The sequence below is a fragment of the Homarus americanus genome, unplaced genomic scaffold (assembly GCF_018991925.1).
Source record: "Homarus americanus isolate GMGI-L3 unplaced genomic scaffold, GMGI_Hamer_2.0 scaffold16033, whole genome shotgun sequence".
NCBI lineage: Eukaryota > Metazoa > Arthropoda > Malacostraca > Decapoda > Nephropidae > Homarus > Homarus americanus.
In genome coordinates, this window is record NW_024752685.1 from 29,252 (window position 1) to 54,893 (window position 25,642).

The following is a 25,642-nucleotide window of genomic DNA, read 5'->3' on the forward strand; positions in this document are numbered from 1 at the left end:
AAGATGAGTAGTATCCGATTACACCATTAGATTCTCAAAGATACCTGGTCTGACAGTTCCCTTCAGGTTAATTTATTGCTTTCGTAATTAACATCCTTACGACAATTTCACCATGAACATCAGATTCGCTGATGCTCATATGTGAAAAAGAGGTGACTTCAGCCTCTGTCAACAATCACTGGTATCTCTAGGGCCGACGTCAATGATACCTCACTCTCACTGCCGACTCTACCCTGACTTATAGTGGCAATTACGCTAACAGTAAATATAATTGAAGCTTTCAACATCACTCACAACGGATCTCGAATGCTTCATCTGCAATCACAAATCTCTAAGTTGACGCAAAGCAAGGGTGTTCTCTTACCAATTCAAATGTGTGGAATTTAATTATACTTGAGTTTCTCCGATAATGTGACATAGAAAATGGAAGACACAGATCTCCTGAAGTGGTTAGAGAACGAATGTTTCAACTGGGAGACTCAAAAGGTTTACAGGTTTTGTGGGCGTGGAGCGTAATATGAATTATTAGGTTTTAACAGACTAGCCATGTCATTATGACCATGACATTAGCACAGTGTTCCCTGGGTGCTCCTCTCCTCAGATTCTAATCTCGCCATATTAAAGACATCCTTCAATGACCATCTTGCCCATAGCGTCGGATATGTCAAAAATAACTCAATCACAAACAATCTTCGTCTGGCAACGACAGACGATATTTATGTTACATTAATTCTTTCACTGGGTAAATGATAATTTCGCTTTTACAACATGAATACTGATATTCACAAAATTCACTGAGTTAAACAGACTTAATATGGTGGACGTGAGAACATACACATACCTGAGATATGATGGAACAGCGTCAGAGATGTGACGCTGCTCCTTGTACACGAGTTTAGATATGGCTAACTGCCAACTCAGGCCTGTGCGCTACACATGCCAGAAAAGCTAATCATGCAATGACAGAAATTACATTCAACTCAGTCGCTGTACATTTAACTATGAAAATCAATGCCACAAACAAACCGGGATACATTAGATTTGGGAGATTATACAGTTTGACAGAATCTTTCAGGAGATTAATGACTTTCTTAAATAGGCAACTGCCACTAACTAAACTACAAACATCAGATTCTCTGATGTTTGGGCATCAAAATGATCTAATTTCAGTAGTACTTATAAACTCATGGCTATCCCCAAGGAATATATAAGGACATGCTATACTGCCAGATTCTGGGGTAACTAATTCTAAAGGGGATAACTTAACTATAGTCTTAATTTTATAGGTTGCTGCCACCAGACCCCCTCTGGGCACTATGTAGCTCGTTAGGTAACGGGCAGAGTGAACTAGGCATTGGGCTCGGTTTTTCATTGACCAAATCGATAAGGGGAAGAAGGGTGAAACAATAACATGTCTTAACTAATTTATTCATTTAAAAACATATTGCATTCCGTCAAAATACCAGAAGAGTTGGCCTTCCTCAGAAGAACAACTATGATTTTAGTTACACTGCTCAACAACAGATGTCTTACATTAATTGCGTGTCATTATCATACTCATTCCTCATAACACTCATTGACCTCCTTACCTCGGTCATCCCTTCTTACAATAACACTCAACACATCAGACTGCTCCACTTGTATGGAATATAGCACCTTAGGTTATCATACATAGTAGCACCAGCTCACCTCCCTCTACCACCATCTCAACACACCTGTTACACTCCACACCTGCAAGTATGGGACTCCATGTAATTTCTAGGTACACATACCAGGTGTGACGGGCCGAGTTCTTCTCATTTCATTTTACCATCCAGATATTCTTTTCTGTTAGTATTCTTCAATTCTTTATTTATAAATATACTTTATATTCTTATTTAGTATTCCTATATAAGTAATTCTTGACTTAGTTATGTATGTGTTTTATATTAGACTTTCGTGGTGTGTTTATTTAATAATTTCTATGCTGTGGTTTTAGTTCCACCATGTACATACATGTCTTATCTTTCTCTTCTTGTACTTTCCAAGTCTTTCATTTCTTTCACATATATTATATTCTCAGTTTCAATGTTCTTTCCTTTCTGAAGTATACTCTGTTTTACGTTTATTCTTATACATGGGTTAGTCTGGGGAACCATTTTATTCTTAGTACAACACCTTTTATACTTACAAAGGGTAGCTGCCACCACCCAGACTTTTCATTATATAACATAACTCATGGAAAGTTTGTGGGTAGTGTGGTAGATGTATAGGCACGTGAGTAAGTATTATTTTCTGGGAACCAATGTTTAGAAGGTGTAGAGTGGCGATACTCGTAGATTACTAGTTCAATATTTATTAACACAGTGAGTGGACAAGATGCATCTTAGATTCACTCAGACAAAACAGAATCGCAATTAACTTATTGAGACATCAAACACTTCAAGAACCTATTACCTCATTAAACACCTCCAAATACTTATTGCTTCATGAGACAATTGTGGTATTGTTACCTTGACAATGAGATTCAGTAATTATTATTCACAAGATATCACTGGACCCTCAGGTCTTACTTTAACAAGTAACAATTTACCGCTTCAATTCTTGGTTATAACATTACACTTTCAGGTTATTCTTTCCTGGTCCCTACAGACGAATACATAACACACTGGACAACTCCACACTTATAGTAACATACAATACCTCTTGTTAGTTCACAAGGAACAACCTGGTACCTTGAACTCTCATGCAGTGGTTCAATACTTAACCAGGGATACTATATTTCTGCTAGTTATCCCTCCAAACATGGGCCGATACCGCTCCATGCAAACAGATGAAGTACAATCACCAGGTGGAGTCAGCGGACAGATTTGTTTACAGCGGCCGCTAAGCTGAAGGCTCGCTCGCTAGGTGCATCCAGGGAGGTTGACTCGTGACAAACTGGCAGAGTGTTGAGGGCGCTTCCCGGGGGAATCGTGTCCTGGGATTCTAATCGCGCCCCCTTAGAGACATCCTTCAAGAATCATCTTGCCCATAGGTAGCTACCGAACCTCAGGAGGGTTGCTAACACACCCGCGTCTGGAGACGTGGAGGAGAAATCACAGAGGGAGTGATTTTTCCTCGCGAGCCGGCATATATACGGGCCTGAGGGCATATTCCTACTAGAAAGACTAATTTTACTCACAATAGGCCCTCTATTCAAAGTAGTCGTTGGACACCTAGCTATGACCGTCAGTGTCACAGATCAGGCTAATTTTCTACATCTTTATTTATGATTTAATCAGAGATTGAGTTTGTCAGTAAAGGGGTGAAATGGAGTTATATATGCGTTGGCAACTCTATTAGCCTGACCGCAAACCACATCCCAGGTCAAACGGCCGTTAAGTCTTGGAGAATTTTGAGTTTGACAGGAACTGTTCAGGAGATTAATGACTTTCTTAAATAAGCAACTGACACTAACTAAACTATAAACATCAGATTCTCTGATGTCGGGGCGACAAAATAATATAGCTTCAGTAGCGATCAGAGACTCATGGGTATCCCCACGGACGACATAAAATACGCCACTCTAGCTGGCAAACTCGACACTCACTTATTTGACACGTCTTACTAGCACTAAGGACAATTGAAGCGCTCAACACCACTCACAATGGATCTTGACTGTTCCAACTGTAAACAGACATATCTAAGTAGACTCAAAACAAGGGTGTTCTCTCTCACATTCAAATTCATTTTATAGAGAGGTTGGTTTCAGTAAGTCAGAGAAAATGGGATAACGGAGGACTGAGGTCTCTTGAAGTGATGAGAAAACGGACTCCTCAGATGGAGGACTCAAAATAAAAGCAGAGGTACATGTTTTGTGGGCTATTGAGCGTAATATGAATCATTTGATTTTGGCGTTAGCTGACGTGTATGACCATGGTCGTTACACAGGCACCTCGTTCGCACACCGCCCTCGGTGGGTAGAGACAAGGGCTTCACCAAGAGACATACCAGTACTGTTTCTACGCCTGGTATTATAGGCTGCTCCAAGTGACGACTGTGGGGTTTCTCAAGCCTTCCATTATGTATTCCTACTCATTTGTGGTGGTATGCCGGGAATCCATAGGTTCACAGTGGAGTAGTATAGCTATGAGTAGTCATCTCACATGGTGGGGCCAACACGAGGTAATGGCCGCCGTTCTGGTGATTTCAAAAACCCGGGAACCTGCGTTGATGAGAGAGTAGGTGCCACTGAGGCTCGAGGTCCAGTGCCTCTTACCAACGTAGGCCTACAGTTTCCAATCTTTAATTTTTACTTTGATTTTTTATGGTTCTCACATGAACACTTTCCCGTTCATTGTGGCCTGGTGTCTTATAAATACATATTTTAATCCTCACTTACATACTAGAATACGGTCCGAGTTTGACAGTTCCTGGGAAATTAATTGGGCTATATCATTATCAACAACTCACACCTGTAGGCCGGGCACAAAGGACGCTACCCTGAAACAAAAGCCGAATGTTCATAGCGTGGGTATATCCACTTCACATAAAACTGTAATTAGGGATCCTCCTCTCACACATGGCAATACTTGAACACAGACATAAGATTCTTTGATCACTGTACATGTCATGGGTATCCGTCACACGAGAATACGAGGTATATTAAGTTCACACCGATGCATGCAAGATATTTCCTTTCAAGTATAGTTTCTGGGTCACTTCCAACACCTCACAAAGCTCTGATACATTTATCATTTTTCCAGATCATTGTTCTCATGTATTTTCATATGATATCTGCGGAAGATGTGTTCGCTAAACGTTCACAGACGTAAATAGTGTGACCTTCAAACCACGTTCTACACTTAGTCCTAAAGTACACTAGTCTGGATCATCCGGACTTTCCTAATCATCTTATAGATACCTTGAGTTCTCCTTAATGCTATGAGTACATACAATTAATATTATATACCCGTAGTTGGGTACAATTCATCAAATAATTCCCTAACATTCATTAGGTGAGTCATTCTTTCTCAATGTTTCCCGTTTTCTGAGATTCTACAAGCGCAGTGGATTTGAATGTTATGTAGCGTAATATGAATTAAAAGGGTTTTTTTAGGAATGACTATGATGTGCGCAGTACAATGCCGCTCGTACTGGCAGAATTGACACTCACTTACTTGATAAGTTTCACTAACAATAAAGACAGTTGAAGCTTTCATCATCACTCACAAGGGGTCTTGAGTGTTCCATCTGTAATCAAACATATCTACAGTAAGTTGCCTGAACAGATACGACTACAGTTGCAATTTCAAATTTTGTGTCGTTATACTGTAGCGTACTGTCGTGGCAGGTTGTCAGGGTCTCTTATTTGGCCTCACAACGTACGTACATGAAATATATCCAACACTCAGGATTGAGGTAGAAATAGAAAATCACAGTGTTTCTTGTATATATATATATTTTTGCACAGCACAGTGTTAAAGAGATACTAAGTTGGGCGAAGCTTGCTCAGAGTTCCTGTAGGGCGAGGAGCTTTCTGAGGGAGCGTGTGTATGGAGCTATTGAGGGATGTTGCTTGTTGGCGGCGGTAAGTAGAAAGAGAGTGATGAAGGCCAGGTGAGGTCTTATATGACCGCGGTGGCTTGATGGAAGGCCCCCGCTTTGTTCGGCGTCGCTGGTTACCTGACATTGACCACGAGGGATACGCCGGCAGATTCGCTGGGGGTCGGCCAGTCAGCAACACAAGGCGTTTGCAGGGGAGGCCTCCACTACAATACTCCCCCTCCCCTCCGGGCGCGACGGGCAGGTGTACGTACCACTCGGCCGCTGCGGGTTACAGCTCCGTCTAATGACACAGCCCCTGTGGGGGAATCAGGGGGAGAAAGAAGGTTTTGGGTTAGAGGAGGTTGTACAGGCAATTGTTGTTGTGCTTCTCTAGCGGCTGGGGCAGCTTCCTCAGGGCCACTGGCTGGGTTGACTGGGTCAGGGGCGACGTCAGGAGTAGGGTCCATGACCGGAGCAGGTTCTATAACAGGAGCAGGTTCTATTACGGCAGCAGGGTTCACGACAGGAGGAGGGTCTATGATAGGAGCAGGTTCTACCACGGCAGCAGGGTCCAGGACAGGAGCAGGGGGCACCTGAGGGTGCAAAGAGGGTGCCCAAAAATGTCTTGGGCGGGGTGTTGCTGCCGGTGGCAACTGCGGGTAGACTGGTGCAGGCGTCGTTTGTTGGTGGTGCTGCTGGGTAGGGGGCTCAACGGGTAAAGTGGCCGGCTTGACTCTGTCTATGCTGACGGTATAGTGTCTGCCATTCTGGACAATCGTCAGGATCTTCGCTGAACGGGTCACAACCTGGAAGGGTCCATCGTAGGGGCGTTGTAGTGGGTTGCAGTGAGCATCATGCCTGACGAAAACATATTCGGCTGTGAGTAGTGCAGGAGGGATGTGTTCAGGGCGCCGTGGAGGCTGGCGTGGAGCAGTAGCTCTGAATGCAGAAACTGCTTGTCGTAGCTTCTGGAGTAAGTCGTGACGGACGGCAGGAGTGGTTTGGTGCAGGTCAGGAGGCAGTGAGAAATCCCCGGGTAGGCGAAGGGGCTCGCCTAGGGTGAGATCTGCTGGGCTACAGTCCATATCCTCCTTGTAGGAAGCACGGATGCCGAGGAGCACTAAGGGTAGCGCTTCCGTCCAGCTGTAAGGGTCGTGCTGTGCTTTAAGTGCGTCCTTCAGCTGGCGGTGAAACCGCTCTACCATGCCGTTGGATTGAGGGTGGTATGCGGTGGTGCGTTGCCTAGTCTTGCCGAGGAACTGTAGGAGGCTGTGCCAGAGTTGTGACTCAAACTGGGCATGACAGTAGTGGGGGGGCCGAAGCGGGAAACCCAGCCGGACATGAAGGCGCGGATGGTAGACTCTGCTGTAGCATTGGGCATGGGGATGGCTTCTGTCCACCTGGTGAAACGGTCGATGCAGGTGAAGATGTAGGTGCTACCACAGGATGATGGAAGAGGTCCCACTATGTCGAGGTGCACAACTTGGAAACGTCCTTTGGGTATAGGGAAGGTTTCTAAAGGGGCCCGTGTGTGACGATGTATTTTGGAGGACTGACAGGCCAGGCACTGGGCAGCCCATTTCTTAGTAACGGTCTTGATGCCGGGCCAGACGACACGTTACGTGAGGAGGCGCTGGGAGGCCCGCACACCCGGGTGGCTGAGACCATGGATGCGGTCGAAAACAGCGCGGCGGTGGATGTGACGCACGAACAGTCTAGGCTGCCCACAGGATACGTCGCATAACAATTTGATATTCGTGCCAGGGATTGGGAGTTCTTGGAGTGTGAGGCCTGACGGAGATGTCTTGTATGCTGCCAGGTCTTCTTCATTCCTTGAGCCGCGGCAAGTTGCCCATAATCAATGGGTGGAGATGAGGGGAGAATGTTGGATATACAACGAGAGAGGGCGTCGGCGATCTCGTTGTGGCTGCCTTTAATGTGTTGGACGTCGCTGGAGAACTCCGAGATATACGCCAAGTGGCGCAGAACGCGAGGTGTATGTGACTGGAAGGTTGAAGTAAAGGCGTGGACGAGGGGCTTGTGATCAGTGAAGATGGTGAACTGACGGGCCTCGAGGAAGTGCTGGAAATGCTTGACAGCCAGGTATACGGCCAGGAGTTCTCGATCGAAGGCGCTGTATTTCAGGTGAGGTGGTTGAAGCCGTTGTGAGAAGAATGCAACGGGCATGAGGACTCCGTTGATCTCCTGCTGTAAGACGGCGCCCACTGCAGTAGAAGAAGCGTCTGTTGTGAGAGTGGTCCAGGCGTTAGGTGCAGGGTGGGCTAGGGGGGTAAGGCGTGTGATGTGCTGTTTGATAGCAGTGAATGCCGTAACAGCCTCTTGTGAGACTTCTTTGGGAGTCCTTTGAGAAGGTCGTAGAGGGGAACTAGGACAGTGGCAGCGTTGGCAATGAAGCGGTGGTAGTAGTTAACTAAACCCAGGAATTCTCGGAGTTTTTCGCCGTTTCAGGTTTGGGGAACTCCCTGATGGCGGTTATCTTCTGTGGTAGGGGTTGGATGCCACTAGGCGAGACTCTGTGACCGAGGAAATCAATGGATGGGGCTCTGAAGATGCACTTAGCAGGGTGAACTTTCATGTTGTTGTTCTGCAGGCGTTGGAGGAGGAATTGTAGGTGGTGATGATGCTCGGCAGGCGTCGAAGATGCGACGAGGATGTCGTCTATGTAGACTGTGACAAAATCGAGGTCGCAAAGCATATGGTCCATGTACCTCTGGAAAGTCTGTGCTGCGCTGCATAGGCCAAAACTCATGAAAGTATACTCGAAGAGTCCGAATGGAGTGGTGATGGCTGTCTTCTGGGTATCTGCAGGTGCTACAGGGATCTGGTGGAAGGCACGCTCCAAGTCGATCTTCGAGAAGATTGTCTTGCCATGAAGTTTGTGGTGGAAGTCCTGGACATGCGGAATAGGGTACCTGTCAGGTTTGGTGACGAGGTTCAGGGATCTGTAGTCGCCACACACCCTCCAGTCGCCGGATGATGGCTTAAGAACCATGTGAAGAGGCGATGCCCAGGGACTCTTAGAAGGACGAATGATGCTGTCTTGCAGTAGTCTGTTGAATTCCGCCTTGGCTGCGTTCAGGAGCTCAGGGCGTGAGAAGACTGGAGGTCCTTAGGTCTCGATGTGGTGGAAAATTCCCGACGTAGGTGGTGGGGGTGGAGAGACTCGGGGTGAGAAAAGTTCCTTGAACTCTTCGAGCAGGGGGAAGAACTCGTTGGACGGCGAAAGACAGGAGATAGTGTCGGTGTCTTTGGCACGTGAACCCTGGATCTTGCGTGCTGTAGGCTCATGGATGAGGCGACGATGGCTTTGGTCGACTCCGAGCTTGTGGAAGGTGAGGAAGTCGAAGCCAAGGATGGGTTGAGACTCGTCTGCGACTACGAATGACCAGCACAGAGTCTTGGGGAGACCGAGGTCTAAGGCGAGGGTGCGTGCGCCGTAGGAGGCGATGGGGGTATCGTTGGCGGCGAACAGGTCATAAGAGGGCTGCCTTGACTTGTCTTGTCGTGAGGGAGGGATGATACTGACCGATGAACCTGTGTCGACGAGGAATTTCGTGCTGGAGGTGCGGTCGGTGTCGTGTAGTAGTGAGATGCCTGAAGGGACGGGGCTGAGGCGTCTACCAACCTCCGTTGTCGCCGTTTCCCGAGTAGGTGCAGTGGGGCTCACAGCGTTGAGCATTGGGGCCGGAACGCCAGTGATACCAGCAGAGGGTATATTCGTTGTGCTGGGAGCTGGCGGTTTCCGGGGCAGGAGGGCGCGTCAGTGATTATATAGGGCGTGGTGCGTGGGGTTTGTCAACGGCCGCCAGGCCACGCGGCGCACTCGTTAAATACTCTGTCTGCCACTGTTGCGTGGGGAGTTCAGGTGTCGTCGAGTAATCTACTGCGGACGGGATTATGCGTACTTGCGTGGGAACTTTTGTGCCGCGTGAGGCTGGCAGGATAGAGTCCGGGAAGTCTGTCTGTGAATTTGCACCCCGCGTGACAGGTACTGTATGTTATGTATATAAGCTACTGTGCCGAGTAGCAACCCCATGTATATATAGCTACTGTGCCGGTAGCAACCCTGTATATAAGCTACTGGTAGCGAGTAGCAGCCCTGTGTATATAAGCTACTGTGCCAGTAGCAACCCTGTATATAAGCTGCATGCCGGTAGCAACCCTGTATATAAGCTACTGTGCCAGTAGCAACCCTGTATATAAGCTACTGTGCCGGTAGCAGCCCTGGCTATATAAGCTACTGTGCCGAGTAGCAACCCTGTATATAGCTACTGTGCCGGTAGCATTTATATATATCATCACGTGGCAACACTGCGTTATGTGGCAACATTGCCCCGGGCTGCCATATGGCAAGGCGGCCTCCAGTCTGACTGTGTGGTACGTGCATGGCACCGCGGAGTCACCACTTGTATTTCTCATCATAATAAGCGGACTTCAGTGTTACCGCGGTGTTTCCTACCAAATCACTGCATTCTTCAGGGAACACTTGTAACCACCATGTGTACAGTGATTGGGATCTGTGGACTTACAAGTGTGTAAACAATGCGAACAGTTCGTCTGCGGTGATGCGATGGAAGCTCATGGTGTGTTGTGTTGTGTTGCTGTGTTTCGCCGCGATGTGCAGTGTTGGGACGTCACAGTGCGTTTTAGTGGCGGTGGCAGTGTTAGTGTCAGTGTATTAGTGTGTGTCTGAGCTGAGAGTTGAGCATTGGCCTGTTTTTGTGGGTACCCACACGAACGCATGGCGTTACACCCTTCTCGTGTGACATCCCGGGAGACGCGGCTGTCTCACTCCCCTTTGCATCTCTACCCACCGGCATTAAGGCTGCGAAGTGCTCTCTCGAACACACACACACACACACACACACACACACAGACACACACACACACGCACTCGCTCACGGACAGAACAGTGGACTATATGCGTTATTTCTGCGCTGTTTGTATCATATATATGTGGTTCAGTAGTTGAGGCGCCACTTTATATAGTAAACAGTGCAGTCCACACTACACAAAAAGATGGGAGGTAGAAGGGACAACGTCAAGATGGGGAGTACGACTCCCCACCACCTTCCCCTCCACGGTATGAGCTCTCATCCTCCACCTCCAGTGGCCAGGACATTGCCACAATTCTGGGGTGGATGGACAGCGAGGACGAAGGCGCCAGAGAGATGGAACTCCAGAGGGAGGAACCACGAAGAGAGGGGAGGAAAAGTGGCGTTTGAGGCACTATTGTGGCGACCCTGGCGCTAGCATACACCCTCCCTCACTCGCAGGTAGCAGGCATATAGGCACCAGTGCCTCCCCCCTCCACCACACCAGCGTCCTCAGGTACTCTTGCCTCCCAGTAACAGCCCAGCTCCCAAGGCATCTGTTTCAACCCCCACCCGCCCTCTCACCATATGTCACGTTTCAGCTTTTTCGTGAGTGGAGCGGCGTTGGACAGGTACTCCACGATGAGTGGACCTTGAGAGCATGCCTCCCAAACAAACAGCTCATCCAACTGCGGATGTGTTTTGTAAGCTGGAGACAGAGAGTTTTGGAGCACCTGCGTTGCAAGTGCCTCCCAATTCTACACTCTTCAGTGACGGATGTGCTTTCGACCTTTTACAGGAGCACGTTAGGGTCGGCATAGCGAGGCATTGCATCACCCGCGCCTTCACCAGCTGCAAGCGGGCGGAGAACGAATCCTTCCAGGCGACTTTTGTACGCTTGAAGGAGTTTGTCAGGAGGTGGGCGTCACCTGCGCACAGCCGGGAATGTGAGGAAGCTGGATCAAGCAGGGATGCGGCAGGTGTCAGGCAGAAGGAAGAGTTGGTGCAGCGACTCATCCCTGGGCGCCACTCCCACACTCCAGGCGGTAGTGACTGAATGTCGGTCGCCTACGAGGCCACCAGTCCGCCACCTCTGCCTTACAGGCCCCTCCTGCTGTGAGCAATCTCTCAGTACAAGAAGGTAGAAGGCGGCCAACAACGTGAAGGCGCACACGTTCTTCCGCGCTCGCCTAGTGCTTCCTGTGGCAGCTGTGGAAAGCAACGCATGGCCCCCCAAGACATGCCCGGCAGCCGACACTGTGTCGTGGATGTGACCGTAAGGGCCATGGCCTAACACAGACAGGTGCCTGCACGGGGCCGCAGTGTCAGGCCTGTGGTCGCTATAGATACTACAACAAGTGCTGCCGCCAACCCAAGCCCAAAAGCCTGAGGCGAGGACAGCAAGCGCGCACTTACCTCGGGGTGGTTCGCACGCAGCCCCCTCCAGATGACCCACACCCAGCCCCCAAGCAGCAGTGGAGTCACATGGGAAGGGTGGACTCGACTCACACACCCCCAGGGCTACTGCCCCCCCCACCATCCCGCGTCGCCGTCACACACGGTGATGTGTCCGAGTCACATCGAGGTGATACGGACACCGTGATACTCACGGTGATTGGGTTGAAGCACCTCCAGAAACTGGGCCTCACCAAACGCGGCCTGGGACCACCGCCGCAGCGCTGCAGTACACAAAGCGGACGGTTCCCAGATGCCGGATGCTGTGGAGCTCCTTTCAAGCAGAGATCACCTACGGCGACAGGTCATGTCGCGGATGAATCGGCGTGCAGCCTACTCTCGCTACCCTTGTTGTCGTGAGAGCACTGCAAGGAGTTAGGCGTAGTGCCCAGAGACTTTCGAGGCAGATCCCAGCTGCTGGTGCACCACCAACGGGGTGCGTGGATCAACAAGCGACGCGCCTGGCGCTGCCACACGGAGCTGCCCAGAGCCTGCGTTCACTCCCACCCACAGGATAGCTCCCCTGCCCAGATCCTGTATGGTCACCACTCTCAGCTCTTAGCGTTCCTACATGCCAAGGCACAAGAGGACTGGCAGACCAAAAGCCGAGAGCTGTGACGCCAGCGCCCTTCACGTGCCCAGGACGCCAAGGCTCGGTACTTGACGACCGTGCCCGCCCTCTTCAGCCACTGGAGGTGGTGCCCCTTGTCCGCGTCAGGACCCGACGACGACACGTTGGGACAAGGTGGGCATAGTAGTGGGTGTCGGCGTCGCGGGAACTACAAGGTCAGGATGCCCGGCGCGGCACGTGCAGTTGGAGGAACCGCCGCTTCCTCAGCAGATCCCACCCCCTGCTGCTGACCCCCGGCTGAGGACGGTCACTACACCCTACGAGGATCCGCCCCACAGTGCACCTCGACGCTCGAACGACACAGGACTGAGGATAAGACAAAGGCTATGGCGTGAGGAGAAGATGTAGGTTATGTATATAAGCTACTGTGCCAGTATTAGCGACCCTGTATATAAGCTGCATGCCGGTAGCATTTATATATATATCATCACGTGGCAACTGCGTTATGTGGCAACATTGCCCCGAGGCTGCCATATGGCAGGCAGCCTCAGTCTGACTGTGTGAGCCGTGCATGGCTGCCTTGAGTCACCACTTGTATTTCTCTCATCCATAATAAACGGACTTCAGTGTTACCGCGATTGTTTCCCTACCAATCACTGCATTCTTCCAGAAAGAGGGAACACTTGCTTGGTAACCATCGGAATACGGATGACGATTTCGTGCCATTAATCCACACACACTGCTTGCGGTCATGTAGAAAGTCTTTTATCCATGCAAGGACATTTCCACGAATTCCATTACCCACTTCCAGTTTGATTTTAGCCTTTCGTGTGGTACACTGTCGAAGCCTTGGCAAAAATCTAGGTAAATATTATCGATATTACCACCCGTTCAGAATATGGGTCCAAATATCCAATACCTTGAACAATTGTGTTAAGCGGGCCCGGCATAAAACGTGTTGGCAATCCTTACAAGATTGTTTCGAATTAGATGTTCCATTGCGCATCTCTGATAATACTCTCAAGTACCTTACGCGTATGCTGGTCGAGGCTCCACTGGTCTAAGTGGTCTATATAGTTGTTGCGTGGAGTGCCGATCGCCCTTCTTGAAAATAAGACTCCACGCAAGCCACTTTCCATTACTGGGACATTTTGTTCATCAGGCATTTACAAAACAGGATCTTCAGGGCATAACTCTCTTAGCACTCTAGGATGCACGCATGTCAGGGCCGGGACTCTTATGGACCTTTAGCCTGGACAGTTTATTTCTAATACCACTAACTTCTGTGAACACAATGTGGGTCAGTGCTGTATCGAACCGTCTGTCCTCAAACGCAGGAAGGTTGGTTGCATCCTCTCTTGTGAACACCGAGGAAAAAGCTGTTCAATGCCTCGACTTTATCCTGGTCAGATTCTGCGTAACTACCATCCACAAGCCTCAGGTCTGATACTCCTACTCGCGTTTTGAATTTCGACTTTGCATAGCGGTAAAACGCCTTTGGGTTTGACTTGACCTGCATGCAACCAGCCTCCTGGAGCTCCTTTTCAGCCCTTCTACACCCTGTGTCTTTTAGCGGTTTCTGGCTCTTGCATACATCCTCCTGTCTTGCTCATCGTTGACCCAACCCAGTCTTGTTCTGTTTCTTCTTAATTTGTCGACCGCCGCATGGTTCATGTTTAGGATCCCTCGTATTCCTAGAAGCACTGGGTTTGGTCTGGGTATATATTTATCGATCAAATGGGTCACTTACTAGTTATGATATTCAGCGTAGTGTCCGCGTTCTGTACCTTAATGAGTCAGGCCAGTTGATACCACTCATCTCTTCCCTCATCTCATTGTAATTTCTCTTTAATATTTGCACCTTGGCCTGGCCTTTCTGAACTAGGTAACAGTTAATCTGAATGACAACCGGTGCCAGGTGTTCCAGTTTGGCTACCATACCTCCTCGTTTGTTATGATGAGGTCAAGTGGCTTGGGTGTTTCTGCCCTCTGTAATGTGTCGGCTCTAACATTATCCCTCAGAAAATTACTCTCAGAGTTTCTATAAAAAGAGTAGCAGGGTTATTCAAGTCATTTGGGGTGGACCTGTTCTCCAGTCGATGTCGCCATAGTTAAAGTCCCCATGATAAGGAGGTGGCTAGGGCTGAGCATTGCCGTGTTGTTTAATAAGGTTCTTAAGTTCCTTTGATTTAGTGGGCCACAGTTTGGGGATCTGTAGATACACCCGACGATAAATAAGTCCCCTCCCTTTAATTTAATTTTACACCACTTGGACTCTTCAAAAACATCCTCTCCCTGTACCCTCGCCTGGCTGGCTCTAAGGTCTTGCCTAGCATAGATAACCACACCCCTCTTGCAAGTTTCTTGAGAAAGTACATTGTATTTTGCAGGGTGTGGTCAGAAATATCATTGCTTACACGGCGCTCGCCTCCTCCTGTCCGGTAGGCGGAGCTGGTGCCGCCTCCCGGGTGGTGGTCAGAGCTGGTGGAGGGTGCGCTGCTGCCCCCTGGCCCTGTGTCGGCACACTTGCTTCCCACAACCCTCCCCTCAGGGGGACTCCCTGTACTTACAAGTGCGGGTCAATGCGAACCAATATGGTGTTCCTGGTTTATGAATTATTTGTTGAATTGTACCTAGGTACGGGTATATAATATTAAGTGTATGTACTCATAGCATTAAAGAGAACTCAAGGTATCTATAAGATGGTTGGGAGAGTCCAGTCGATACGGACTAGGGTACTATAAGGGCTAAGTGTAGATCGTGTTTGAAGGTCATTCTATTGACATCTGTGAACGATTAGTGAACATAGCTACCGCAGGTAGCGGATGAAACTATAAAAGAACATTGATTTGGAAAAAGGATAAATGTATCAGACCTATGTGAAGTGTTAGAAGTGATCCAGAAACTATATTTCAAAGGAAATATCTTGTATGCATCGGTGTGAACTTAATATACCTCGTTATCTTGTGTGACGTATATGAGAAAGGTTCGTAAATGAGTCATATCCAGCAATACTGACCTCACAGAAGAGGGTATTAGAAATAAACTGTCCAGGCTAAAGGTCCATAGGAGTCCCGGCCCTGACATGGGGCATCCTAGAGTGCTAAGATCGTTGTGCAACGAGCTTGCCGAGCCCCTGAAGATCCTGTTTTGTAAATGCCTGAATGAACAAATGGTCCCCAGTGAATGGAAAGTGGCTTATGTGAGTCCTATCTTCAAAAAGGGCGATCGTCACTCCACGAACAACTATAGACCGGTGAGCCTGACCAGCATAATATGTAAAGTACCTGAGAGTATTATCAGAGATGCCGCGATGGAACATCTACTACGAAACAACCTTGTAAGGGCTTGTCAACACGGTTTTATGCCGGGGCGCTCCTGCTTAACACAATTGCTCAAGGTATTGGATATTTGGACCCATATTCTGGAACGGGGTGGTAATATCGACAATATTTACCTAAATTTTGCCAAGGCTTTCGACAGTGTACCCCACGAAAGGCTGAAAATCATACTGGAAGGGTACGGAATTCGGGGAAATGTCCTAGCGTGGATAAAAGACTTTCTACATGACCGCAAGCAGTGTGTGTGGTGATTAATGGCACGAAATCGTCATCCGTACCTGTCACAAGTGGGGTACCACAGGGGCAGTGTATTGAGCCCGCTATTGTTTGTTTGTTTCATAAATGACATGCCTGACGTTGTACACTCCTCCATACAAATGTTTGCCGATGACGGCAAGTTATTTCGGGAAATCAAGAACCAAGCGGACTGTGAAGAGTTGCAGAAGGACCTCTGTGGGCTCCAAGAATGGTCGAAGAAATGGCTGCTGAGATTCAATGTCACGAAGTGTAAGAGGATGCACCTGGGGCATGCCAACGGTAAGGAGGCGCATCATATGTCCCAACGGGATGAAGAAACTGCACTAGTTGAGACTGAATGTGAGAAGGACCTAGGTATGTACAGTATGTTGACAATGAGCTGAAGTTCTCGGGCCATTGCGAGAAGAAGGTAAATCAGGCAAATAAATTATTGGGTCTTATAAGAAGGTCGTTCAGATATCTAGACGGTCCGTCCCTCGTAACGATCTTCAAGAGAGAAGTGCTTCCCCATCTGGAGTACTGTCACCCCGTCTGGTCCTTGATATATGTAAGGGATTGTCAGTTGGTTGAAAATGTTCAAAGGAGGGCCACCAGACTGGTGCCTGCACTTCGGCACCTCAACTACCCTGAGGGATTGGAGCGCCCGAACTTGCCTAGCTTATACTACAGACGGGCAAGGGGTGACCTAGTTGAGGTGTATAAGCATCTCAAGGGGCACTACTCAGTCGAGCGTCCTTACTTGGAGCTGGCGGACGCTCGCCCCACAAGGGATCACAGCTCAAGATTGAAGAAGCCGCAAATCCAGAAAACTTTGAGGGCAAACTTTTTCGGAGTGAGGGTTGTAAACTCTTGGAACAATCTACCAGAAAGTGTTGTAACAGCACCGTGTGTGAGCTCTTTCAAGACAAGACTTGACCAACACTGGAGCGGGTTCAGGTACATTCAGGAGCCGGTGCATACCCAGTACTTGCCAACAGTGCGTGACAGAGACGTGACCGATCGCCCAAGCGGCTAACGAGCCGATCAGTGGTGAAGAGGGTAAAAGTAAGGTTCAGGTACACTCAGGGGCCGGTGCATGCCCAGTACCTGCCAACAGTGCGTAACAGAGAGCCAGTACATGACTAGTACTTGCCAACAGTGCGTGACAGAGACGTGACCGGTCGCCCAAGCGGCTAACGAGCCGATCAGTGGTGAAGATAAAAGTATATAAGGGATTCATTAGTCCTAACTTGGAGTACTGCTCTCATATCTGCAGTGGCTCTTCTTCTGCTCAACTGTTAGATAGGGTGGAATCAAAGGCATTTCGTCTAATTAACTCTCCTCCTTTATTTGATTTTCTTTCTTCCCTTTCTCTTCGCCGCAATGTTACTTCACTCTCTCTCTCTCTCTTTTACAGGTACTTTACTTTTACTTTTACTTTTATCCTCTTCGCCACTGATCGGCTTGTTAGCCGCTTGGGCGATCGGTCACGTCTCTTTTCCTTTATATTCTTCACCAAAAGGTCGGCTCGCTAGCCGCCCGGGCGATCGGTCACGTCTCTGTCACGCACTGTTGGCAAATACTGGGCATGCACCGGCTCCTGAATGTACCTGAACCCGCTCCAGTGTTGGTCAAGTCTTCTCTTGAAAGAGCTCACACTCGGTGCCGTCACAACACTCTCTGGTAGATTGTTCCAAGAGTTTACAACCCTCACTCCGAAAAAGTTTGCCCTCACGGTTTTCTGGACTTGCGGCTTCTTCAATCTTGAGCTGTGACCCCTTGTGGGGCGAGCGTCCGCCAGCTCCAAGTAAGGACACTCAACTGAGTAGTGCCCCCTGAGATGCTTATAAACCTCAACTAGGTCCCCCCTTGCCCGTCTGTAGTATAAGCTAGGCAAGTTCAGGCGCTCCAATCTCTCAGGGTAGCTGAGATGCCGAAGTGCAGGCACCAGTTTGGTGGCCCTCCTTTGAACATTTTCAACCAACTGACAGTCCCTAGCATATCTCGGGGACCAGATGGGGTGACAGTACTCCAGATGGGGAAGCACTTCACTCCTGAAGATCGTCACGAGGGACGGACCGTTTAGATATCTGAACGACCTTCTTATAAGACCCAATAATTTATTTGCCTGATTTACCTTCTTCTCACAATGGCCCGAGAACTTCAGCTCATTGTCAACATACACACCTAGGTCCTTCTCACACACAGTCTCAACTAGTACATTTTCTTCATCCCGTTGGGACATATGGATACGCCTCCTTACCGTTGGTACGCCCCAGGTGCATCCTCTTACACTTCGTGACATTGAATCTCAGCAGCCATTCCTTCGACCATTCCTGGAGCCCACAGAGGTCCTTCTGCAGCTCTTCACAGTCCGCTTGGTTCTTAATTTCCCGAAATAACTTGGCGTCATCGGCAAACATTTGTATGGAGGAGTGTACAACGTCAGGCATATCATTTATGAAACAAACAAACAACAGCGGGCCCAATACACTACCCTGTTGTACCCCACTTGTTACAGGTACAGATGACGATTTCGTGCCATTAATCATCACACATTGCTTGCGGTCATGTAGAAAGTCTTCTATCCACGCTAGGACATTTCCCCGAATTCCGTACCCTTCCAGTTTGATTTTCAGCCTTTCGTGGGGTACACTGTCGAAAGCCTTGGCAAAATCTAGGTAAATATTGTCGATATTACCACCCCGTTCTAGAATATGGGTCCAAATATCCAATACCTTGAGCAATTGTGTCAAGCAAGAGCGCCCCGGCATAAAACCGTGTTGGCAATCTTTTACAAGGTTGTTTCGTAGTAGATGTTCCATCGCTGCATCTCTGATAATACTCTCAAGTACTTTACATATTATGCTGGTCAGGCTCACCGGTCTATAGTTGTTCGTGGAGTGCCTATCGCCCTTCTTGAAGATAGGACTCACATAAGCCACTTTCCATTCACTGGGTACCATTTGTTCATCCAGGCATTTACAAAACAGAATCTTCAGGGCAATGTTCGGTGGTTTTTGCATCCTGTGTACTTCCGGCAAGGCCGTGGGCTCGTAGCTCTGGTCTTGCCCGTGGTGCCCACCGTTTCTCTGTGGATGTCGGTCACACTAGAATAACCCGTTATACTCACAGATACTCACAGATGATCTTCTGGAAGAGGCTCACGCCTGTGACTCCAGCTCAATAGCCTCTTCTCTACTCAGACGGTGGCTGTGTGTGGCGGATAATTGTGCCCTAAAATTATATACTTGTTGTTGATTTTTCCATTATTTATCTAATTTTGCTTCAAACTTTTCCACCGTCTTCACATTCACTACCCACTCAGGTAAACTATTCCAGTTGTTGACAATCCTACTCGTGAACGAGTGTCCTCTGAGATTTAGCCTCGCTCTTGTTTTGTAGATCTTTGAGTTCCCCCCGGGTAGTGTCAGCCTCCCTCATGTGGAACATTCCTGCTGTACATGCCTGGTCATAAATGCCACACACTATCTTGTATGTTTCAACTTGGTCCCCACGAGATCTTCTGTACGCTAGTGTCGGTAACTGTAATTTCCTTAGTCTTTCCTCATAAGATAAATCCTTGATCTGTGGTACTAATTTGGTAGCCCTCCTCTGTACATTCTCTACTGCTTCAATATCCTTAATGAGATATGGGCACCAAATTTGATGAGCATACTCAAGGTGTGGCCTAACCAGAGCAGTGTACAGAGCCTTGAATATAGGTGCATCCAGATGAACAAAAGTTCTTCTAATAATGCCCACTATTTTATTAGCCTTGTTGATTTTCTCAGCTAGATGGTCAGAAAACGTCAGCTTATCATCGATGACTACCCCTATATCCTTCTCTACAGTGGTCTTCTTGATCGTGGTGTACATATGATATCCATGGTCAACAACTTTTGTTCTTCCTATCCTCATGTATTTACTTTTTTCTGGGTGAAAGTTCAGCATCCACTTCTCAGTCCAACCCCTGATCCCATCCAGGTCCTCCTGCAGCATGTCACAATCCTCATCTCGTTCTATTTTCCTAAAAATCTTTGTGTCATCCGCATATAGATATACCTCACTGTCGTGTTTAATTGCCTCAGGCAGGTCATTGATAAAAAGGACAAACAGCAGGGGGCTGAGGACAGAACCCTGAGGAGTGAGGGACCCCACTAGTGACCTCTCTCCAGTCAGATACTTCTCCATTTACCACAACCCTCTGTTTTCTCTTAGTTAAAAAATTCCTTATCCAATCAAGATATTTTCCATCAATGCGATAACTAGATACTTTGTTTAATAGTCTTTTGTGGGGTACTCTATCAAAAGCCTTCATGAAGTCACAATACACTATGTCCACAGCCTGACTGTCATCGATAATTTCCGTCCACCTGTCTAGTACCCTAATCAACTGTAGGACTGTTGACCTGCGGGAAATGAAACCAAACTGTTTATTACTAAACAATCCATATTTTTTCATATGGGATATCATCTCTTCCCGTAATATTGACTCCATTAATTTGCAGATTACACTAGTTAGACTGACTGGCCTGTCGTTTCCTGGTTCACTTTTACTTCTCTTCTTATAGATAGCTGTGATATATGCAATACGCCAGTCCTCGGGTATATTTCCTTCTTGAAAAGAGCTTTCAAACAAGATCCTCAGAGGCTGAAGTAGTTCCTCCATCATCTCCTTAATGACTCTTGGATGTAACCCATCTGGACCGGGAGACTTATGTCTTTTCAATTTTTGAATCACCTTTCTTATTTTGCCCTCGGTTATAGTACAACCTTCTTTCCTCACACAGCCAAACTGTGGAATGCTCTGCCCTTTTCTCTGTTTCCATACTCATACAATGTCTCATTTCAAAAAGGTGGGTTTCCGGCATCTTCGTGGTGTAGATTAATATGCTCTTTTTCTTTCCTATTTTTAATTTATTTTTACTCTTATGTTTTCGCCCCCTTGGCTTCGTTGTGGGTCGATGACCTGTGCCCGGGTGGGCTATTCCCCGTAAAAAAAAAGGACTCTTTAGTTTAAAATAAGTAATGTTACCCTGTATATAACTAATATATTTCCTTCGTCCGTCACAACAATGAGCTGACCAATCAGCGTGGCCGTGAGGTGCGGGTAATATTTACAAACTTAAGAAAGACTCCAGAGGCCTGTTGTAAAATATTTCGGCGAATTGTCTCAGTGCGGCGTTTTAAAGGTTAGGTTAACATTTATATTTAAGGTGAGTAAGTGGTAATTTAATTAGGGGATTCGAAGGAATTTGTAGATTCTTACAAGAAAGAAGGGCATACAATATTGGATATGTACTATAAGCAGATATAAGGTTTTGGTGGTTTAAAGTGCTCGGGACGATACTAGCTAATTATATTAATGATTTTTATGAAATACTAGTGTATTATTTCACTTGTCACAAAACGAACCTTGGGAGTTTGGGTAAATTTTCTCTTCTAGCCACTACGAAATGGAAGTTGAAACGGTAAATTTGCACTTCCACCTCCCACTCTGTCAGGGCCGGATTAAGCTTAATAGGGGCTTGAGGCACAGATCAACTTGGGGCCCCGTACCCTCAAGGTATACATAAATAACAGGAACAAAATATACCCAAATTTATCAATGATTTCATCAACATTAAGCTACTGCAAAATAACACATTTAATGTTCATAAGAGACAAAAAATTGAGACGTTGCTAGGACATCGTTGAACGAAATTCATGTTTTATGCGCTTCAACTTTGAGAATGTTTGGATTTGGGGGCCCCTTAGAGTCGGGGGGCCTGAAGCCATTGCCTTAAGTGCCTCATGGTTAATCCGGCACTGCGCTCTGTTAGAAAGTAAAAAATATATTTTTCTAGTGTATTTGTGTGTGTTTAGACCTAATACAACCTTCATTTCCGTCGGAAATTGGCCGTTTTTATATAGATTTTTTTTCGTGGGACGTTTTAAAAAAAAATTAATGGCTAAGCGAATAAAAAATACACCAAAACACACTAGAAAAAAAAAACCCAAACCAAACCTAACCTAACTGACTCTCACCATATGATGGAATTACCTATTTCTTACCTTATTGGGCTGGTTCTTGTTCATCGTTGGATTCTGAGATTCTTACACAACGCCACATATGTTGTTATTTGCGATATTTACATTCAGTCTTGCACTTATGACTTAACTGAGGTTAGAAGAACACTATGTGATCGAAAAAATGCTATAGTTTCTTCGTTTTTTCCCCAAAACTCTCAATCAGCTTCATATCATTGAAGTGACACCCATCCCAGACTTCCATGGTCGGAAATGAATTTGAATTTCGAAATATGAGAGACCCAAAATAAAAATCAATTTTAATTCGGCCAAAAATACCGCGAATTAAGCCACAATTCATTTTAATTGGTTGCAAAAAAAAATCTTGATTGGTCGCGTGACGTGTATCGGAACGCATGTGCGTGATGAATTATGAAGGAGACACGCAGGAGACTTTCAGTGTGAGAGGTGAGGTAGGCGATAATGGCGGAAGGTTAATGGAAGAAAATAGAGAAAATTTTGGATATACTATCTCCGTTATTATACATTTGCGATGGTAATGTAATAGATGAAAATGATCGTATAATTAGACGTCTTATTAGAATATGATAATAGATTAGTGGTAGGATTGTGGAATGTGTAAACACAAAAATACCGTTGAAACTATGTTTTTTTTTGTGGTTTTTGATGTTTTAAACGAATTTGCCCCTCATTTATGGTGAAAATCAATAGTTTTTGAGAGAAGCCCACCTTCCCATCTCAGAATCTAAAGAGATATGGTATAAATATCAGTAAAATTATCGTTTTGGTCATGCACCTATTTGGAGGTAAGTCAAAATTGGGTCAATATTTAGAAAATGACACCAGGCAACTGAATATTGAGTCATATATGGGGAGAGAGAGAAACAAAATAAATGAAAATAATTTATTCTCTAACATTTCTGTCAGAAATTTATAGTTTTCGAGTAAAAAATAAATAAAATAAAATATTTGGCCAATTGGTAATATTGCAGTAAACAGCAACCACAGAATTCCAGAAATTCACTATACCTGTACAGTACTCAATTGATAGAACTATTTTTTTTCTATGATAATTTTCTTATATTACACATCTGACCCAAATTGATAATAAGGAAGTTATTGAATTTTAACAAGAATAAAATCAGAGCACCTATTGCTCCAAAGAAATATTGTAATGGCTATTTATATTCTCGTGGAGGCTGACCGCGCGACTCTGGCTTATTACATAGTGCCTGGAGGTCCAGGGGCGAAGTGCCCAGCTAGGGCCACCAGGGGTTCGGGGGCGAAGCCCCCTGGCTAGGGGGTTAGGTAAGGTTTAGTTTGGTTATATTGTATAAGTTAGCAGGCACAGAGTACCAGGAATTCAGAACACGCAATCGATAGAACTAGTATTTCTACTATTTTTTTTGTTAATAACAGAATTTCTGTTGCATAATGTGTTTTTCTGATGTTTTCTTGTTGCGATTTGTACAATTTTGGAGTTCGCTTCTTCCACAAATCACTGGTTTTGGCTTTCCCCTACCCAGAATCTCGAATTCCTATGCTTTCCCCCATTATTGTTAGAGGGAAGGGGCGGGGGCTAAATCCAAAACGAGTGATTTCTGATAAAAACGAATGTCAGATTTGAACCAATCGCATCAAAAATCTTCAGATTTTTATTTATTTTTCATCAGATTCTTTGGTTGCTATAATCTGCAACTTTACCTGCCAATCGGCGTGAGTGTTGATGTGACCTTATAGTCATGTGCGCCAATCAGCGTGAGTGCTGATGTGATTTAACACTCGTGCGCTAATCAGCATTCACGGCCAGTTGGAAGATGGCGTCTGTGTGAGATGGATGTACATTGGTTGGCTGCTGCATTATACAGCGTATTTTGGACAATGAAGCGGCAGCTGTTGTCATTTTTAGGGCTCATGGTGTTCTTGTCTCATCTGTAAAGTGTCCAAGATGTAATTCAGACTGTCAATAAAGTGTAGATCGCCATGCATAGTACTGTGACGGCCACTTCCTCGTTCAAGTCGCACCACTTTATCCTTTTATATCTCTTACTTAGGGTAAGTTTCTTATGCACTAGGGTTGGATTAGTTAGGTTAGGTTAGGGTTTTTTTTTTTTTTAGGCTTTTACATTGTTTCACCTTCCACCTTTTTTTTCCAATATCTTAACTAAGTGCTCATTTCCGACAACAATGAAGGTCATATTTATATTTCACACAATGATTTACACTATAGAAACCTATTTTTGATATTCAGTTGCCTGGTGTCATTTACTAAATATTGACCCAGAATCGTTCAAAACACATCAAAGCCCATTAGAAAAACATCATTTCAACCTAAACTAACCTACCCTAAACTTAAAATCCTAAAATTCACTACATGACCAAAAAAATAATAATAACTACCTTAAAAATCAAAACTGGCTACCGGGTAGATATTTAGTAGTTTCCACCACCTAATTGACTTTTGAAAATGGGTTTTTATAGTGTAAATCGTCGTGATAAATGAGCAGTAGTTGAGATATTGAAAAAAAAGTGCAAGGTCAAACAGTGTAAAAACCTAAAAAAAAATAAAAAAAACCTAACTTAACCTAGCTTAACCTAAGCTAACCAACCAAACCTAACCCCTGTGTGTAAGAAACTTACCTCAAGTAAGAGATACAGGAGGATCGAGTGATGCGACTTAAATGAGGAAGTGGTGTCTTCGTCAGTGTCTGTCTCTTACCACAGTACCATGCAGGGTGATCTTCACGGTACTGACACTGAATTATATCTCAGACATTTTACAGATGAAACAAGAACACCATGAGCCCTAAAAATGGCAAATGCTGCCTCATTGTCCAAAATGCGCTGTATAATGTGCCAGCCAGGCAATGTGCATCCTTCTCACACAGACGCCATCTTCCAACTGGCCGTGAACGCTGATTAGCGCATAAATATTACGTCACATCGGCACTCACGCTGATTAACATGCACGACTATGACATCACATTAACACTCTCGCTGATTGGCCAAATATTTTAAAATAAAAGTCCAATTTCAGGTAACTCCAAAAATATAAAATTCCGAGGGAAATGTTATAGAATAAATAATTTATAATTTTTTTCTCAATCTCCCCATATATGACTCAATACAGCTACTCCCTGACTTACGACCTACTCGACTTACGACCACCCAGACATACGATCGCCTCAGTAGAACCAAAATTTTATCAAATTACATATTTTCGAGTCCCAACGTTTGTAATTCACTTTAAAATGGCTGGCAAGCTTAAAAGTGAGAGTTTTGTGGTGCTGAGAAGAAAAAGAGACACCCATTTTAGATTTTCTATATTATTTAAGCATTTTTGACTTACGACCATTTCGACTTACAACCTGGATTTGGGTCCCTAACCCCTTCGTAATTCGGGGAGCAGCTTCAATTAGGTGGTGGCAACTACTAAACATTAACTGGCTACTATCCTAAATTGGCTGTAAAAGGTGTTCAAAACACATCAAAACCATCAGAAAAACAGTTTTTGAATCTGGTAAATTTTGCAGTTTCAGTCCCAACTACTGTTCGACCATAAATTTTTGTTTTTCCCATGGCTTTGGTCTGATTCATACGAATTTGACCTTCATTTCATTTGCAAATTAGTGGTTACTGAGTTATCAACCCCCTCCCCACCC

The 25,642-nt window shown here is 46.0% G+C and overlaps 2 protein-coding genes across 2 annotated transcripts in view; one reads left to right on the forward strand and one right to left on the reverse strand.

Moving 5' to 3' along the window:
* Nucleotides 1-383: 383 nt before the first annotated feature.
* On the reverse strand, nucleotides 384-9,208 carry LOC121855167 (cyclin-dependent kinase inhibitor 1C-like). Its single transcript, XM_042350035.1, has 5 exons — nucleotides 9,155-9,208; nucleotides 5,781-6,101; nucleotides 2,858-2,992; nucleotides 842-930; nucleotides 384-441 (listed from the first exon to the last, which is right to left on the reverse strand). The coding sequence occupies exons 1-5, from the start codon at nucleotides 9,206-9,208 to the stop codon at nucleotides 384-386; spliced, it is 657 nt and encodes a 218-aa protein (XP_042205969.1).
* Nucleotides 9,209-21,046: 11,838 nt separating this feature from the next.
* The window catches only part of LOC121855168, a gene marked incomplete at its 3' end in the record, with an annotated part of 37,000 nt that continues 32,404 nt past the window's right edge, over nucleotides 21,047-25,642 (forward strand). Inside the window, exon 1 of the mRNA XM_042350036.1 lies at nucleotides 21,047-21,142. The remainder of the gene's footprint in view (nucleotides 21,143-25,642) is intronic.